Here is a 19,948-nt window from a genome sequence, read left to right as displayed (position 1 = left end):
AAAAGAGCTAACTAGACGTTTTTTCCAAAGAAGACCTATAAATGGCCAAGTATATGAAAAGATGTTCAACATCAGTAATCATCAAGGAAATGCAAATCAAAACCACAATGAGATATCACCTCAATCCTGTTAGGATATCTGTTATGAAAAAGACGAGATAACATGCTGGTGAGGATGTGGAGAAAAGAAAACCCTTGCAGACTTTTGGTGGGAATGTAAACTTGTACAGCCACTATGGAAAACAGTATGAAGGTTCCTCAAGAAATTAAAAATAGTACTACTATATGATCCAGTAATCCCACTTCTGGGTATATATCCAAAGGCAACAAAATCATTATCTCCAAGAGATATCTGCACTCCCAATTTCATAGCAACTATATTCACCACAGCCAGTGTATGGAAACAACTTAAGTGTCCATCAACTGCTGAATGTATACAGAAAATGTGTTTATACACACACACACACACACACACACACACACAAAATGGAGTATTATTCAGCCAAAAAAAAGTAAAGCTTCATAGAAAAATTGTAGAAAAGTGGTTGCCAGGACTAGGAGATGGGGGAGATAGGGAGAGGTTGGTAAAAAGGTACAAACTTTCAGTTATAAGTTGAATAAGGTTTGAGGATCTAATGTATAACATAGTGACTACAGTTGACAACACTGTATTATAGAATTGAAATTTGCTAAGAGAGTAGAACTGAAATGTTCTCAACAACAAAAGTGAATATATGAGGTGATCGATATGTTAACTTAATAGGGGGAATCCTTTTAAATGTATACATATATCATCATGTTGTTCACTTTAAATATCTTACAATCTTATTTGTCAATTATACCTCTTAAAAAAAAAAAAGCAAACTGACACCCATGTAATTGAAGTTATCTAGATCTATAGGAAAGAAATAGAATTGGTGGTGACCAATGCTCACTGAAGGATGACTTTCCTTTCCTGAAGTGGCATACTGCCATACTCAGAGACACCCTGGACAGTGAGCTTTATTATTAGACTGTCACTTATTTGGAAACTTCTTAATCTGCCTAGAATAATAAATGATCTGCTGAGGATGCCAAATTTGCCCCCAAAACAGAAATATTTTGCCATATACATGCCTTCTCCTGAGACGGAAACTAATGAAAAGAAGAGAAATTCTCAAGAAAAAAAGGATCACTTAGAGTTATCATTGTTATACAACCATCTCATGGCACCAGGAGATATGGACTTGGCAAAGAGGATAGAATATTAAAATAAATGTTGGACTACATAGAATTGGAAAGTTGACCAGTTGTGCTTTTTGCTTCTTTCTTATAGGTTCTAAGTTGCCTTTTTAAGTGAGAGAAAAGTTTGGCTCAAAGGTGACTATAGTGACATCCCATTCGTTTTATTATTTAGAACTGAGAATCTGAAAGACTCAGATTATAGCAGCTATTTGTTTTGTGTGGTATGGATAGGCCAGATTGTGACATATGCAGATGGTCCCCTACTTACAGTGGTTCAACTTAACTATTTTTCAACTTTATGATGGTGCGAAAGCAATACACCTTCAGTAGAAACCATACTTTGAATTCTGAATTTTGGTCTTTTCCTGGGGTTAGTCGTATGCAGTACATACTCCTCGCGATGCTGGGCAGCGGCAGCAGCTGCAGCTCCCACTCAGCCAGGCGATTATGAGGGTGAACAACTGATACACTTACAACCGTTCTTTTTTCCACTTTCTGTACAGTATTCAGTAAGTTACATGAGATATTCAATACTTTATTATAAAATAGGCTTTGTGTTACATGACTTTGTCAAGTTTTAGGCTAATGTAAGTGTTCTGAGCATGTTTAAGGCAGGCTAGGCTAAAAGCTATGATGTTCAGTAGGCTAGGTGTATTGTAAGCATTTTCAACTTACTGAAACTTGCTGAAACTTTATTGGGCTGTAACTCCATCATAAGCTAAGGAAGACATGTACTGTATTCAGAATCCTCTGTCAGTACAAGGACTAACTAACCATGTATTCTCAAACCAACTCATGGATAATAACTCCTTCTCTAGGAGGAGTCCTCCAGGAGTCAGAATAAATATCAGACATTGCCTTCAGAAACCATTCCTTCAAAGAAGCCACAATTTGATTTGATTTGATTGTAGAGCAGTTTATACCCTGGGGCATTTTGTAAACAATAAAGTGCCAGCCAGCAGTTAATGTAGTTTATTAATGGGTGTGGTTAGGTAAAGAGAGGAAGAGAGTCCTACAATACCACTAGCATCCCAAGATGACTGGGGATACCCATACCTGCAGTACCTGAGGAGCGACATCAGAAGCTTAATGCTGTAGGGGGCAGAGGGGCATAGGCTTCGCTAAATCCAGCCATCCATTAAACAAACATGCAAATAACAACGACAGACCCTAACTTGGGGAAGGGTGTGGCGAGAGAAAAATCACTAACCAGAATTGCTGCAATATATTATCTAAATGTTCAGTTTTGAACAAAAATAATGAGCCATGAAAAGAAACAGGAAAATATGACCCGTACATTAGAAAAACAGAAGGCAACAGAAGCTGCCCTATAAGAGTGACCAAATGTCAGATTTCACAGAAAAAGACTTCAAAGTAACCCTTGTAAATATGGTCACAGAACTGAAGGAAAGGATGATGAAAGAAACAAGGGAAGATATAATGACAGTGTTGCATCAGACAAATAATATCAATAAAGAGACAGAAATTATTTTAAAGGAAATAAAAGAACCAAGTGGAAATTCTGGAGTTAAAAAGTACAATAATTGAAATTTTAAAAATTCACTAGAGGACTTCCCTGGTGGCAGAGTGGTTAAGAGTCTGCCTGCCAATGCAGGGGACAATGCAGGGTTCGAGCCCTGGTCCGGGAAGATCCCACATGACGCAGAGCAGCTAAGCCCGTGTGCCACAACTACTGAGCCTGCGGTCTACAGCCCACGTGCCACAACTACTACTGAAGCCCGCATGCCTAGAGCCTGTGCTCTGCAACGAGAGAAGCCACCACAATGAGAAGCCTGCACACCACAATGAAGAGTAGCCCCTGCTCACCACAGCCAGAGAAAGCCCGCACACAGCAACAAAGACCCAACACGGCCAAAGATAAATAAATTCACTAGAGATGCTCCACAGAGAGTATTCAAGCTGAAGAACAGAGAGAAAAACAAAAGAGGAAAGGTGAACAGAGCCTCAGAGAAAAATGAGACACCATTAAGCACACCAACATACACATAATGGGAGTTAGGAGAGGAGAGAGAGAAAGGAGGGGGAAAAAAATCTAAAGAATGGTGGGTGAAAATTTCCCAAATACATTGAAAAAAGCTAACCTATATACATCAGGAAACATGCTGAATTCTGAGTCGGATAAGCTCAAAGATATCCACAAAGGATGCATCATAATAAAAATGCTGAAAGTAAAAAATAAGGAGAAAACCTTGAAGGCAGCGAGAAGTGACTTGTGACTAACAGGGAACCCCCCCCCCCCACACACACACACACCCCAATACGATTAACAGCTTACTTCTCAGCATAAACCACGTAGGCCAGGACAGTGGAATAACATATTCAGAGTACTCAAAGAAAAACTTGCCAACCAGAAATCCTACATCCAGCAAAGCTATTTATCAAAATGAATGCAAAATAAAAAATTTTCAAGATAACAAAAACTGAAGTTCTTCAATCTGAAAACAAGTGACCCCAGATTGTAATTTGAATCCACATGAAAAAGAACACCAGTGAAGGTAATAAGGTAATTATGAAAGACAGTATTAATAAATGTTTTCTTCTTAACTGATTTAGAAAGCAATTGTATCAAATAATAGATATATGTTACTGTCAGGCTGTAACTATAGAAAGGTAGTATTTGTCTAATATATTTGCCAATAACAGCACAAAGGAGGTGGGTGGGAGCAAAGCTGTATGGGGCTTAGTAAACCATTACAGATGGTAAAGTTGTAATTATAAGAATATTACTGAGTTTGTAACATGAATAGATACAATATGTATAATGGCCATACTACAGTATGGGGGTAAAGGGAATAGCGCTAGGGAATTCCCTGGCAGTCCAGTGGTTAGGACTCCATGCTTTCACTTCCGAGGGCCTGGGTTCAATCCCTGGTCAGGGACCTAAGATCCCACAAGACACGCAGCATGGCCAAAAAATGGTTGGGATTGGGGCTGGGGTGGGGGGGCCGAGGGATAGAGCTATACTGAAGTAACATTTCTATATATCACTGGAATTAAGGTAGTATAAATCTGAAGCTGACTGTCATAAGATGTATATGGTAAACCCTAGAGCAACCTCTTAAAAAAAACAAAACTCAATATAGTAAAAAAAAAAAAACAAAAAAAACATTAATTAAAATGCTACATTAGAAAATACTCACTTATGTAAAAGAAAACAATAATAGAGGAACCAAAAAGACATTAAAAGTTAAATCAAATTCAACTATATCAACAACACTAAATGTGAATGGATTAAACAATCCAATCAAGAGAGATTATCTGACACGATAAAAAAAATCATGATTCATCTCTATGTGGTCTATGGGAGACACACTTTAGATTCACAAATAGAAATAAAATGAAAGTAAAAGGATAGAAAAAAGATATCATGCAAATAGCAATTGTAGGAAAGCTGGAGTGGCTATACTAATATTAGATTAAGTAGACTGTAAAAGAAAAAAATTAACTAGAGATAAAGAGGAACATTTTATAATAATTAAAAGGCCAGTCCAGGAAAATATAACAGTGAAAATCATGTGCATCTAATAACAGAGCACCAAAATACTTTTAGCAAAAACTGAGATGGATGAAAAGAGAAATAGATGGTTCAACAAGAGTTGGAAACTTCAATGCCTCCACTTTTCAATAATGGATAAAACAACTAGACAGAAGATTAACAAGGAAAAATTGAATGATAATAAACCAGCTAGACCTAACAGACATCTCTATAACACCTCATCCAACAACAACAGAATATACATTCTTCAAGTAAACATGAAATATATTCCAAGATAGACCATGTGCTAGGCCATCAAACAACCTCAATAAGTTTAAAAGGATAGAAATAATACAAGTATATTCTCTGATCCCAAAGGAATGAGATTAGAAATAGTGTCAGGGAAGAAATTGGGAAAATCAACAAATATGTCTAAATTAAACCGCAGACTCCTAAACAACAAATGAATCAAAGAAGAAATTCCAAGGGGAATAAAAATTCTTAAAAGACAAATGAAAAATGAAGACACAACACACCAAAATTTAAGAAATTCAGCTAATGTAATTCGTAGAGGGAAATTTATAGCTGTAAATGCTGTTATTCAGAAAGAAGGTCTCAAACCAATAATTCAATCTTCCACATTAAGACAATGGGAAAATGACAACCTAAACTTAAAGGAAGGAGAAGAAAGGAAATAATAAAAAGTAGAGCAGAAATGAATGAAATAAGACTAGAAAAGAAATAGAGAAAAGTCAATGAATCCAAAAGCTGATTCTTTGAAAATATCAATAAAATTGACAAACATTTAACTAGGCTGACAAAAAAGAAAAAGGACTCAATACAGTCAGAAATGAAAAAAGAGATCACTACCAACCTTACAGAAATAAAAAGGACTGTAAAGGAATACTGTGAACAAATGTATGCCAAGAAGTTAGATACCTGTTTTTCTAATAGATATAAATGAAATGAACAAATTCCTAGAAAGACATAAACTACTAAAACGGAATCAAGTTTAGAAGAAATAGACAATCGAAATAGGCCTATAACAAGTGAAGAGACTGAATTAGTAATTAAAAAAAAAAAAACTATTCAAAAAGAAAAGCCCAGGGCTTCCCTGGTGGCACAGTAGTTGAGAGTCCGCCTGCCGATGCAGGGGATGCGGGTTCGTGCCCCGGTCCGGGAAGATCCCACATGCCGCGGAGCGGCTGGGCCTGTGAGCCATGGCTGCTGAGCCTGCGCGTCCGGAGCCTGTGCTACGCAACGGGAGAGACCACAACAGTGAGAGGCCCGTGTACTGCAAAAAAAAAAAAAAAAGAAAAAAGAAAAGCCCAGGCTCAGATGGCTTCACTGCTGAACTCTACCAAACATTTAAAGAAGAATGAATACCAAAACTTACAAATCTTCCCCAAAATAGAAGAGGATAAATACTTCCCAACACATTTTGTGAAGCCAGTATTACTCTAATACCAAACCAAAGACATGAAGAAAACTACATACTAATAGTTCATATGAATATGGATGCAAAAATTCTCAACAAAATACAGCGAACCAAATCCAGCAACTTATAAAAATAATTATATACCCTAATCAAGTGGGTTTTATCACAAGAATGCAAAGTTGATTCAATATCTGAAAATCAATTAATGTAAATTAATCATATCAATAGAGTTAAAAAACAAGATCATCTCAATAGGAGCATTTAACAAATCCAACATCCTTCCATGATAGAAACACTCAGCAAATTAGGAATAAGAGGGAAGTGCCTCAACCTGATAAAGAACATCTACTAAAAACCCACAGTTAATATCATGCTTATTGGTGAAAGAGGGGATGTTTTCCTGCTAAGATAAAGAACAAGACAGTAATGTCTGCTCTCACCACTTCTTTTCAACATTATATGAGGTTCTCGCCAGGGCTGTTAGCTGAGAAAAAGAAATAAGATTGAAAAGGAAGAAGTAAACTGTCCCTATTTGCTAATGACATGATTTTATGTATACAAAATACTAAGTAATTAACTAAAAAACTATTGGAATTAGTACATCAAGATTGCAGTAAACATAAATATACAAAAATGTTTTAGTTTTATATACCTACAATGAACAAAATAAAGAAAATAATTGCACTCACAATAGCATAAAAAAGAATAAAATACTTGGGAATAAATTTAACAAAAAATACAAACTTTAAAAACTACAAAACATTGTTGAAAGAAATTGAAGAAGATCAAAATAAGTGGAAAAATATCTCCTGTTCATGGATCAGAAGATTTAACATTGTTAAGATTGCAATATTCCCCTAAATGTAAGAGCTAAAACTATAAAACTCTTAGAAGAAAACAGAAGGGTAAATCTTCATGACCTTGAATTTGGCAAAAGGATTCTTAGATAGGACACCAAAAGTCCAAGCAACTAAAAAAAAAAAAAAAAAGAAAGAAAAAAATGTGTATGTCATCAAAATTTAAAACTTTTGTGCTTCACAGGACACCACTAAGAGCGGGAAAAGACAACCCACAGAATGGGAGAAAATATTTGCAAATCATTTGTTTGATGAAGGACTTGTATCCAGAATATATAAAGAGCCCTTACAACTCAATGATAAAGACAAATCACCCAAATAAAAAATGAGCAAAGGATCTGAATACACATTTATCCAAAGAAGATATACAAATAGCCAATAAACATGAAAAAAAATGTTCAGTATCACTAGTCATTCGGAAAATGCAAATTAAAACCACAAGATACCACGTCACATCCACTAGGATGTGGGATAATACAAAAAGTTGGGTAATAACAAGTTTTAGGAAAGATGTAAAGAAATCAGAAGACTCATATACTGCTGATGTGAATGTAAAATGTTGCAGCCATATTGGAAAACAGTACGACAGTTCCTCAAAAAGTTAAACACGGTTACCATATAACTCCTCAGTTCCACTCCTAGGTATATACCCAAGAGAAACGAAAACACATGCCCACACAAAAACTTATACACGAATGTTTATAGCAGCATTATTTATAATAGCCAAAAGATGGACTCAACACAAATGTTTATCACCTGATAAATGGATAAACAAAATGTGGTATATCCATACAATGGAATATTATTCCGCAATAAAAAGGAATAAAGTACTGAAATATGCTACAACTTGGATGAACCTGGAAAACATTACCCTAAGTGAAAGAAGCCAGCCACAAAAATCCACATATTGTATGATTCCATTCATATGGAAGTCCAGAACAGAGAAATCTGTAGAGACAGGGATTTGTAGTTGCTTATTGCTTGATGAGGGATGGGGTGGGATAAGGAGGATGGAGAATGATAGCTAAAGGATATGGGGGTTCTTTTCAAAGTGATGAAAATGTTCTCAAGTTGGCCACAATGATGGCTGCACATATCTGAATTTAGTAAAAACCACTGAATTATACACTTTAAGTGGATGAATTGTATAGTATATGAATTGTATCTCAGTTAAGCTGTTTCTTAAGAAACAGAACAAGGGAGGTCTTTGTGTACTATTCTGGAATAATCCCCAAAATATTTTGTTAAATAACAAGATGCAGGAGAAAAAAAAGAATTATTCCATATCCTATATGGAGGTTGTGTATCCTATAGTTACATGAATCTATAAATGTGTTAAAATTCATAGAACTGTGCAACAGAAGAGGAAAAGGTAATTTTATTGTATTATGATGTAAAAATATAGAATCTTTAAAAATACAGTAGAAATTGAGAGAGGAGAGGTATTGTCACCAGGCTTGGTAGTCCTGGTGGTGGGCATCTGGGAAGTCTTCAAGAAGAAAGTCACACTTGCAAGTATCTTGAAGGATGACTTGGCTCTGGACGGATAGATATTTAAGGAGAGGTTTGATGAAGAAAAGAACATCATTTAAGACAAATGTTAACAATGGCCAAGAGTACAGAGCAGAGAATTTCTGACCATCTGGAGAGCATTAATTGTTTAGTTCGCTGAAAGGAAGGATGCACACAGGAAAGAAAATAGATCAGACTGTGGATTTCCTTGTGTGTCAGGTTAAGAATTGAACACTTTGTTGTATGGTCATTGATGAGCCATGAAAGGTATCTGATCAGAACTCTGCCTTGGGGATATTATTCCATGGGAACTGCTAATAAATAAGTTGTAGACCAGTTAGAAGGCTGTTATATTAATTCAGTCAGAGAATGAAGGACTAATACAGGTGGTGGAGATCTGAGAGAGACGGGAACACATGGGGTCAGTATTGTGAAGAACGTGGCAGCTGGTTGGGGAGGGAGAAAAAAGTCCAAAAATTGGTTCTTTGGTTTTGCCCCTACGTGACTGGGATGATAGTACTGTTAGGAAAAGGAAGGGGGGAAAGCAGAGAAGTTGATGAGTTTAGGTTGGGAGTTGTTTAGTTTCAGGAGCTAGGAGACGTCTAAATAAGACACTTAACGGCAGTTACAGAGGGAAGCCCCACGGTATGGTCGGCACCACACCTGCAAATTCAACCAACCTCGGATGGAAAATATTTGGGGGGTGGGGGGGGAATCCAGAAAGTTGTAAAAAGCGAAACACGTATTTGCCTCACAGTAGCAACTATTTACATAGCATTTAGATTGTATCAGGTATTGTAAGTAATGCAGAGGTGATTCAAAATGTACAAGAGGATATGTGTAGGTTATATAAAATGTGGGAAAGATATATGGCGGTGCAATCAGAAATTTGAGTTGGGAAAGTTGGAAGTCAGGGAAGCTCATGTTGGATAACTTCAAGTTTTTTCCCATAAAATACGAAGCAAGGTCATCCACAGAGAGGGAATAAAATTGAAGAGTGTTTCTAAGCAGCTTTAAATATTTTCTCTAATTCTGCCCTTTTGCATGAATGGAAAACAAATGATCCACATCAATTATAATAGGTAATTATAAGCCTTTAACATTTGCTAGGTATCATGCTAAGAGCTTATTTCAAACTTAAAACATCCCTACCAGACAAAAGGTATTAGCAGTTTTATCCACATATTACAGAGGGTAATACATGAGAGAGAGAGAGAGAGAGAGAGGGGATTGGAAATAGCTCAAGGTTACCCAGCTAATCAGAGGTGGAACTAAAACTGAGTATGAGCTCTAACTCCGAGCTCTGAGGATGTTAGAGCATGCTTTCTGAGGTTTTCCTTTCAAATTTCATTAAAGCAGCAAAATGCTTGTTCAAGAATTACACGGATTAAGGGGATAGAATACAAAGTATGTATTCCATGTATACAATGAAATGTAATTTTAATATAATTTTAATAAAGTTAACCTTTTAAATAAATGGAGAAGGTATGGCTTGTTTAATAAGTGCATTGGGGCAGTTAACTATCCAACTTTAATTTTTTAAAATTAATTTTGATCTCCTGTTTATATATAATAGAAATCAGAACAGTGGTTGTCTATGGCAGGGTAGAGATGGATTTAGGGGCACAGGGAACTTTCTAGGATAACAGGAATTTTCTGTAATTTGATTAGAATGTAGGTTGCATGGGGTTTTTTTGGTCAAAACTCATTGAAATGTACATTTAAAAATCTGTACATTCCACTCTATGTAAATTTTATCTCAGTTTTAAAAAGGGAAATCTATCTAGACCTCCAATACATCATTAAATTAAAAAAAGCAAGCTAAAGGGTGAGACGTACAATATAATACCATTTATACAGAAGAAAGAAAACATTATTTCTGTGGATCCACACTTGTGTATGTAAATGTCTCATGGGTCTTGGATCCATCTACTACTCCACCAAGAGGTCCTTCTGCTAGTGTCAATCTTGGTGCTCTTAGGGTTTCTTTCTGGGATACGAAGAAAAGACTTTTGTATTATAACATCGTTAGCTTAAGAGTAAATTTCCCCATTGTTCATAATACCCCTATGGTATAATATTCTCCAGTGAAGAAAGATACTCTTTCAGGAAATTCTAACTAAAAAACACGACGTGTTTGTATAGTGATTCTGGAAACTAGTACATCTTCACAGGCAGCCTTGTATAATGGGGCTGTAATCAGGTGATCTGAATTCTTGTTCTGACTCTGCCACTTGATTAGATGGATATTTTGGAGTAATTCATTTAATCTCTCTGGGCTTCAGTTTCCATGTTGGTTAAGAAAATGGACTGAACTGATGACTGAGGGTCCATCCAGGCCTAAGATTCAGTAAACTCTGTTCCTTCACACGGGCCTTCTATGAAAGAGGTCACTTGACCTACAGTAGACGTATGGAAAGTCAGATTTTCTCTGCTTTTATATTTTGAAACAGGTGACAACCAAAGCCAAGCAACTGAAGGATTCAGTTACCTGCTCCCCAGGTGAGTCAGCACCCACTCCATCCCATTAATCTAAAGCCGTGCCTTCAAAATAAATCCCTTTTTATAATAACTTGTTTTGCCCAATGGACTCTACTGGTCATCTCTGTGAAAGGGATCGAATTACAAGCACCCACAAGCCAATGCAGCCCTGCACACACAGTGGTGCTAAGATGTACTTAATAAGTTTGAAGAACTGTAAAAACCTTGTTCTTCTCTAGTATTGGGGGGTAGGGGGGCACGCAGGGGAAAGCCAGTCTGCGCCATTTCCCCACACTGTGCACCATTGCCACCACACACACAAAGCGTCCTTCGGGACAGGCCAAGCAGCTTCTCCAAGAATCTATGTTTCTCAAAATCCACTTCCTCCAGGGACTTCCCTGGTGGTGCAGCAGTTACACGAGTTCAAGCCCTGGTCTGGGAAGATCCCACGTGCCACGGAGCAACTAAGCCCGTGCACCACAACTACTGAGCCCACATGCCCTAACTACTGAAGCCCCGTGCTCCGCAACGAGAAGCCACCACAGTGAGAAGCCCGCGCACCACAACGAAGAGCAGCCCCTGCTCTCCACAACTAGAGAAAGCCGGCGCAGCAACGAAGTCCCAACGCAGCCAAAAATAAATTTTTTTTAAAAAAAATCCATTTCCTCCAAGACTAAGTGGAATTTTGTTCAAGTCCCCATACTTTTTGCTCGGAACCAAGAAGAAAATACCTCCTAAACCTTCCAACTCCACTTAAATACAGGTCCCTGCCCTCGATGTAACCTACTAGGGACCAGCAAACCCTGAGATCTCGAAACGTCTCCCCTGGAGAGGACGGGGCGTGCGGTTCTGCGGTCTCCAGCGAGGAGGGCATTTCCAGACTGCTCTCCTACCAGCGCGGCTGTTGGTCTGCGTGTGAAGGCCCAAGCGCGCAACGTGCTTCTGTGAAAGACGCTCCCCTCCGACACAGTCTCCAGAAACCTGCTCCTGAAAAGGCGGTGGGGCACAGACAGATCTTCCTAGAGCACAGGAGGGGTCGGGAGTGTGTGAGCAGGGCGGGAAAGGCGTGGCTGAACACACCCGTGGGTGGCACGAGGAGTGTGCTTTTCTGTCAAGCGAGGCATCGCGGTGGCACAGGAAGCAGCTTGGCTGGGGAGGGGGGGCGGTCCCCCGTGCAGGGTTAGCCCAGCGGGAGGTCTGACGGATTCACTGTACTTGCGCTCGCGGAACTAATAACAACCCTAGATTCTGAAGAACATCTTTCCATACCTCGAGAGTAGCCGCTTATCCCCTCTCAAAGAGCCCTTCTCATCCTCTGATCGCAACCTGGCCCTGGGAGGCCCCCGAAGTCCTCAGAGCGGTGGAAGGACAAAGGCTTGGAATCAGACAGAAGTGGGTTCAGATCCCACCTCTGCTGCTTCTGAGACTGACTCCCCTCCTCTGTGCAGTTGGGGTCACGATGGCTGTCTTTATAGAATAGTGTGAACATTAAGTATACAATACATGCAAAATGCCCAGCGCACTGTCTGCTGTGGTGAAGGCAGCTGTCCTGACTCTTGTCACCGGAACTGACCTTGCCCTTCCCCTCCGTCTGTCCTTTCTCACAGGGATGGTCAGACTCTCCGAACTCAGATCCACAGCCCAGAACTCCCGGCCCCCCAAGGCCGCCACCACCTTGCCGGACGACATCATCACTCAGCGGGAGGAGGCCAAACAGGCTGGGGAGCTGGAGGAGGAGGACGGCGAGGAGGAGGCCGATCCGGAGGCCGCGGAGGAGAGCTGGCCTCGGAGGCGGAGGCCAGCGCGGCCGCCGGAGCCGGAGGAGAAGGTCCGGGGAAAGAGGCAGAAGGACTTCGACATGTCGGAACAGCACGAGTCCAGCGACGATGAGAGCCAGAAGAGAGAGCGAGCGCGAGCCACGGAGGAGCCCTGGACTCAGAGCCAACAGAAGCTTCTGGAGTTAGCATTACAGCAGTACCCAAAGGGATCCTCTGACCGCTGGGACAAAATCGCCAAGTGCGTCCCGTCCAAGAGTAAGGTGGGTGACGCCGGGAAGGAAGGCCTCCGAGCGGGTCTAGATCACACGGACGCGGGCTGCAGCGGGTCCACCGGCTTTCCCTCCTCCTACGCGTCTTTCTATCCGCCTCATCTCTTACCTGCCAGTTACCTTCCACTAGATGTCTCCCGAGAGCCTGTGAATCTGCACTCGACTGCTTAGTGTAAATGAGGTCGAGATGCCAAGCTGAATCGTTATACAGACCAGTTAGGTTTTCTCAGCGAAAACCCCACGCATAGATCATAACCTGCCCCCACAGCAATCCCGCCAACCTTCTGGAGCGTTCGCTCGGCGGGGGCGGGGCGGGGACGGCCGGGCAGCATCCTTGTTGCTGCGAGGGCCGCGCAGGGCCCGGCCTCCCTCGCAGGCGGAGGCTCCCTTCGGCCAGCAAGGAGAAGGTTTCCCACAGAATCACGAGCCCCTCCAGCGCTTCACAGCTCTTTAACCCGGGGAACACGTGTGGCGGCCGGCGTCGCCATGGTCACCAGTTCTGCCGTGTAACTTGTCTAGTCTCATTGGTGGCACCTGTGGACCAAAGGCTGGAAGTAGTGTTGGGGGCGGGGTCAGGGAGAGGTTGCCCTCAGGATCAGGATCCAGCTTGTCCTCTGTAGCCCTTTCCTCCCAGTGTACAGCTTTTAGTGTCTGTTTAAACACATCTGCAGAGAGTTCCCAAATGCCAACTCAGATAGGAGGGAAGGGGGCAGCCCCTGTGGGAAGTCAGGCCCTGTCCGGTCTCTGTCTTCTGCTCCGACAGTTGGGAGCTGCAGAGCCTCCGGTGTGATGTTTTCAACCCAAGCCTTTCCTGATACAGCCTCCTGGGCGCCTTTCCTCGTAGCCATACCCTTCGTCTGAGGCACCAGGAACACCGAGAAATCAAAAGAGCCAGTCTCCTTTGCCTTCTCTGCCCATCACTCAGTAGCCTGTGGGCACACTGATGTTCATTTACATTCCTTTTTTTTTAATTGAAATTCGATGTCTGAAAATCTAGCTCGTGGCCATGGATGTCCCCGTGCGTACAAGTCTAGTTATCTATCACCTACTTTAAAATGAGGAAGTTGAGAATTCCCGGGGAGAAAAATAAACCATTAGCAGTTGATCTATTTGAGAAACACAGAATCCTCCCAGCCCCTCCAACTGGTTTGCCAGAAGTAATTATTTTCCCTGAATTTCTTTAGCATCTGTCGGGACACAGGCATTTACTTGTGTGATGAATTGACACTGGCTTAAAATGAAGGAGCTGGAACCGTGGATTCCTGCGGACAGCACACTCAGAAACTCATTGCCTTGGGGGTTGGAAACCTTCCTGGTTCAGGGAGGAATGAGCAGCGTGGTTTATTATCCTGCAGGTGTTCCCCTTACGCCTCCACGTCAGAACCAGGTCCAGGGGAGGTTCTCGCCTGCTGGCTCGCCCGCTACAGGGCGACTCCCTGGAAGTGGCCTGCTGGGAGCCCTGGGCCTGAAGGAGGAGCCTCTGCCTGAGGCCCACACGGGGCTGGGCTGGGCCGCCCACCCTGGCAGGCCTGCTGCTCAGAGCCTAGGGTCCCCGCATCCCCCCACAGAGCGCTGGGCCGGCCGGGCAGCTTGGCTGTTAGGGAAAGGGTGACACTTTAGGTAGGTGGCCCTTGGGGATGCGGAAGAGGCACTTATTAGAAGATTCTCTCAGAACACTACTAAGCCAAAACTCCAGGAAGAGAACGAACACCCGTTCTCTGTCCAGGGCCTCTGATAAAGTCGTCTGCTGTGGAGCACAAACCAGTTCACGTGTGACCGTAAGTTAGTGAAGGCTTACAGTGGCTTTGGGGTGTTTTTGAACAGAAACAGAAATGGATTCTGGAAAGTACCTTGTGATAAACAAGAGAGCAATGAGGCCCTTCCCCTGCTTCATTAGGGGTCCTCACCCCAAGGGGTGACAGCGACAGGCAGCTGGCGTCTGAAGCTACTAGTTCTGTAGCCTGACTGGAAGGCTGGAAGACCTCGGCGGGGCTGGTACGAGCCGGAGGAAGAGCGGGGCACACTCCCCGCAGTAGCCCGTGGGGCTGGGCTGACGTGGCCCTACCGCAGGAAGGTCCCAGGGGCCCCCAGGGAGAGGCAAAGCATAATGAGAATGACGTTGTGGATGCCTGGCCTCAAGGCTTTTCGTTTCTCTGAAGTAACGTGTTGTGATGAAACGGTGAAATGTTAAAATGTTAAGTACCACTGGTGAGTCGAAAGTCACCATCGCAGTAACCAAAGTCTCCGTCCCACAGACAGCAGCCACCAGCCCCTCCCCCAGGGTGCACATCACACCTCCCGCCCGGGCACCCAGGGAATTCCAGGTGGACAGGACAGCCCTTGGTCAGCGCTGGGCACGGCAGGCTCACCCCACGAGGGTCACTCTGATTGTAACTGTCAACTCTCTGTCTCTCTCTCTCTCTCTCTCTCTCCAGGAAGACTGTATCGCTAGATACAAGCTGCTGGTTGAACTGGTCCAAAAGAAAAAGCAAGCTAAAAGCTGAATCCTCTGGAAGATGATGTTTACCTTATTTTCCAAAAGGATTATTTTAAAAATCTTATGCAGAAATTTGCATTTTGTACCTCACTATTTCTATACGTCATGTGCCTTAGTAAAAAAAATTAAAAATGTAAAATAAATGTTGTGCTACATTGTTTAAACAAATACTGTGTTAAAGGAGAAAAAATCAGATTTGGGTATTTTATAGATTATTTTCTCTCTCATCACTGCAAAGTTTAATTTCCTGGGGAACAAACTGAATAGTGCTTTCTAACAGTGAGGCAAATGGATGATTTTGAAAGAACATATGAGTGAACTAATGTGTAAGAATGAAGACTTAATGTGTTTCTTTGACCAAAGATCACACCAGCTAATGAGTAGCAGGATGCCAGTATTTGGGAGAACAAACCAGCTTTGTATTGAGCTAGCCGGCTGGGAGTAGTGTGGGGTTATCTTAACTGTATGTATATGCATATGTTACATGTATGTAGAAAAAAATAAGTCTAAATGCACAAGGACATAATAAACTCTTAAGTTTGGATGGTTTGGTAGAAGTGCATACCCAACGGATAGAATTTCCAGACAACACGTAGGCAAGGTTTTTCGGATCTGATGACACTGGGTCCCACTTTTCAATACCTGAGTTAAAAATCACTATTTTGTGCTGTTACTTTTGACTGAACCATCACCATCAGCTGAGTGCTCCTTTTTAAATCTGTCATTTGCTCAGGGCTGAAAGCAGTTTGCTGAAGTACAGATTGCCTAAACTTGAAAACCATTAAGATCACCAGAACAGTGCTTCCCTGGTGCCGCAGTGGTTGAGAATCCGCCTGCCAATGCAGGGGACACGGGTTCAAGCCCTGGTCCAGGAAGATCAGGTGCTGCAGAGCGACTAAGCCCACGAGCCACAACTACTGAGCCTGCGAGCCACAACTACTGAAGCCCGCGCACCTAGAGCCCGTGCTCCACAACAAGAGAAGCCACTGCAATGAGAAGCCCGCACACCGCAACGAAGAGTAGACCCCGCTCGCTGCAACTAGAGAAAGCCTGCTGCGCAGCAACAAAGACCCAACGCAGCCAAAAATAAATAAATTAAAAATAAATTTTAAAAGAAAGATCACCAGAACACATTTCAGGGAGGTGATTTGATAAAATGCTATAAAGACGTCATTTTTCTCTAAGGATTGAAATGAGGTTAGATTCCCGGAGAAGGTTTGGGTGGCAGCAGCCACACTGGCTCTGTAACCTTTCAGCCTGAGCAGGACACACGTGGCTCCAGGTAGGCCCGCCTCTGATGCTGTGGAGGACCTGCCACCTCTGCGACGTCAAAAAGAGCAGCGGAGAAACTGTTCCAAGTCATTGTTTTCATGAACTGAGTCCTCGGGCAGCAGCTCCCGAGCCTCATCCTGGTCGGGAAGGGGAGGCAGCCGGGGAGGGAGAGGCTGCCTGGCCTGCATGTCAGGAGGCCTCTTTCTAAGAACAAACAGGAGCCGGTCACAGGCGGCACCAGAGCCAACAGCTTCTGCCCCAGAACTTTCTCCTGGAGCCAATGGGGCCATGAGGTTATTACTGTGCATTCGCTTCGGGCCAAGGCCCACTCCCCATTGGTGTGGGACGTCTCAGAGGAAGAAGCTGGTGCGTGGAGGGAATCAGGAAGGGATGGTTCTGGCTGCTTTCCAGGCCTTGGGTCCATCCTGTCTCCGAGTCCAGGGTCAGGCTTGTCACACAGCTTGGTTGTCCAGCCTGTGGCATTCTGTGAGCATCCTTCCATGAAATCACCCTTTTCACTTACAGTACTTTGAATTGGGTTTCTGTTGCATGCACCCCCAAATCCCATGACCAGATTTCTGGGCTTCCAGTGTGGGGAGAGCCCCACAGGGGTCCAAAGATGCCTTAAGAGGTACAATTTAGGATGAAATGCCCTAATTTGCCTACCAACCTCATCTTTTGCACACTCACTAAGGAGGAGTCTTCTAGCATGGTTTTCTACTATCCCTGCCACCAGCCCCTTTCTGCGTGGCCTCCCCTATTTGGGGGACCTGGAGCTGCTGAGTTTTGTTGAAGTAGGACCAGTGGGCCGGGTGGGGCAGGGCTCAGGAGCTCAGCTGCACACAGGAGACCCGTGGGGTTCAGCTTGAGTGAGGTCACGGTCGGGAAAGCAATGGCACCTCCAAAAGGGGTTCCCGACACAGGTCACATGGGGACCAGGCACGGCCCCCCTCTCCTTCCTGACGCCCCAGGGAAGTGCTCTCTAAACCCACCCCTCAGCCCCGCCTTGTGACCTTATCTATCTATTCACACCTCCGAGCTGTGTGACATCAGTGCCTTGTCTTACCTCTTTGTCTCGATTCCCTATCTGGAAAAATAGGGAATAACGGTGGCTGCTGCATAGGTTGTTACGATGATAATCTGGCTTGTTGAACACAATAAATGTTCTTTTTCTATCTGACCATCCAGGCTTCCTGTTACCATCATTTTCAGCGGCTGCAGACGCAGGTAGCAGGGCTGACAGGCCACCAGCCACGCTCATTTGGTCCCTCGCGGGCGGGAGTCCCTAGCCTGGGCCCCAGGAGTCCTGGGCACTGTACAGGCCCCGGTGGTCTGGGAGCCCTGCCAAAGGTATGCAAAGTCTTTATTCTTTTGGATGTGTGGTTTTCTGGAGAGAGGGTACACATCTTTCACCAGTTGCCCCAAAGGTTCCTTACCCAAAAAGGTTAACTCAGGCCTCTGCTCAAGTGTTTACTCTGACTGCAGCCCACCAAGGGCCCACGTGGTACGAGGACGATCCTCAGACTTGGCCTCTGACAAAGAGGCCCAGAATTCAACCTCAGAGTCCCCACCCCACTCAGACCCTGGCAGAGGGAACGGCAGGAGGTGTCTCTTCGTGCGGGGCTTGGGAAGCGCTGGCCTGGCCCCAGCACACGCCGCCCACCTGCGCCCCCTGGCCCCACACAGCTTGGGGTGTCTGCCCCCATCTTCCCGGAGAACCGGGCCCTTTGTCCTGTAGTAATTGACATTTACTTTCTCCACTGGGGCAAAAGCTTACAGCTCAGTTCTTCACACCACCGACGGCACCAGCTTTTAAGCCCATTCACACGTTCCCTCCTATGTCCTCACACAGCCCCTGACTGTTCTAGCAGGTTCCCGCCAGCAGCCAGCGCTGCTTCGAGGCCAGGTGCTGTCACCCGCTGCCCAGGGCCCGGCGGGGCTGGCAGGCCTGTGCCTCACGATGCTTTGTTACTAAGAACTGAGGTTCCCAGTGGACGACCTGGTGCTTCTGTGACGTTTGCTTAGGAACCACCTAGAAGTCTTGCACTCTTATCTCCCTGATTGACCCATGTGTGCTTGGCAAACGTTCCACCCCACAAGACGGGATCCGTTTTGACTGGAATATTGCCCCCGTGGGCCGAGTCTTCTCCTGGGTTCCTATCTCAGTTTTAGAATAAATCATAAGCAGCTTTCCCCAGTCCATGTTCCGGATGCCTTAAAAAGGCCTCTTGCCTCTTGGTATGTGCCAGCCCTGCCCTCACACCAAGTCCACCCACCCCTTTTGAAAGTAGAGAACTCATCCCTTTAAAATACCAGCTACCTCAGCCTTACTTCCACCTGTAGGGTAGTTGTTGTAGTTGTTAGGTTTTTTCCCTAACACTTAAACGGCACAGTTTAAGTTGTGATGTTCTATACACACAGGGTGACCACAGGTCCCAAGTGGCCCAGGACAGTCCCAGTTTATACCTGTCTCCGTGCACCCAGTCTGGACTGCACGTTACATGGTCACCCGTCTGTGAGGGGCTGCTGGAGGCTGGCTGGTCCCAGAGGTCCCTGGGGGGTGGGGGGGACGGACTCTGAACCACACCCCCATCCCAGATGGCTCTGAGGCGTCCGCGTTCGTTTTGCTCGCCTGTGGCTGAGAAAGCACAAGGACGCAGCGACTGTGCTGACCCTGAGCCCTGGTGCCCCCAGGGGCACAGGGACCCGCCTGAGTCGGGCCCATCCCGACCGGGGGGGCTCCTGCCGGCGTCAGGCAGGCTCCCCCTGCGCTCCCGCAGCTGCCCGGGCCGTGGCCCCCTTTAGCGGTTTGCTGCACGGCCTCCCCTCCCGCCGCCCCCGCCGCTCCACCTGTAGCTGGGATCACGGCGGGGCTGGCCTGGAAGCCACCCCACTGTCTTGGCAGGAGTCCCAGCCTCCTGTTTGAATAAACTGCTTGGCCCTCAGCCTTCGACTTGATTCACCAGAGAGCTAAATTAACACGCTGTAAAACTGAACGGCTGCAATTATTTTCCCCTCTGGTCTGGGGAGAAAAAGAATGGCTTCATGTAGGACAGAAAAAGGGAAACCACGTTCGCAATCGGATCCCCAGGGGGAAGCTACCAGTGTGTCCAGAGAGAGCCAGG

At 44.3% G+C, this 19,948-nt stretch overlaps 1 protein-coding gene across 1 annotated transcript in view; it reads left to right on the top strand.

Moving 5' to 3' along the window:
• DNAJC1 (DnaJ heat shock protein family (Hsp40) member C1) overlaps positions 1-17,978 on the top strand; it is a 206,043-nt gene extending 188,065 nt beyond the window's left edge. The window contains exons 10-12 of the mRNA XM_082847425.1: positions 10,980-11,028; positions 12,615-13,045; positions 15,490-17,978. Coding sequence (XP_082703551.1) covers positions 10,980-11,028; positions 12,615-13,045; positions 15,490-15,558 — 549 coding nt within the window. The 3' untranslated portion in view covers positions 15,559-17,978. The remainder of the gene's footprint in view (positions 1-10,979; positions 11,029-12,614; positions 13,046-15,489) is intronic.
• The last annotated feature ends 1,970 nt before the right edge of the window (positions 17,979-19,948 follow it).

Source organism: Leucopleurus acutus (genome assembly GCF_964270905.1).
Source record: "Leucopleurus acutus genome assembly, chromosome: 1".
Taxonomy (NCBI): domain Eukaryota; kingdom Metazoa; phylum Chordata; class Mammalia; order Artiodactyla; family Delphinidae; genus Leucopleurus; species Leucopleurus acutus.
The sequence above is the reverse complement of the archived record's forward strand: the minus strand, read 5'-3'. Positions and strand labels throughout refer to the sequence as shown.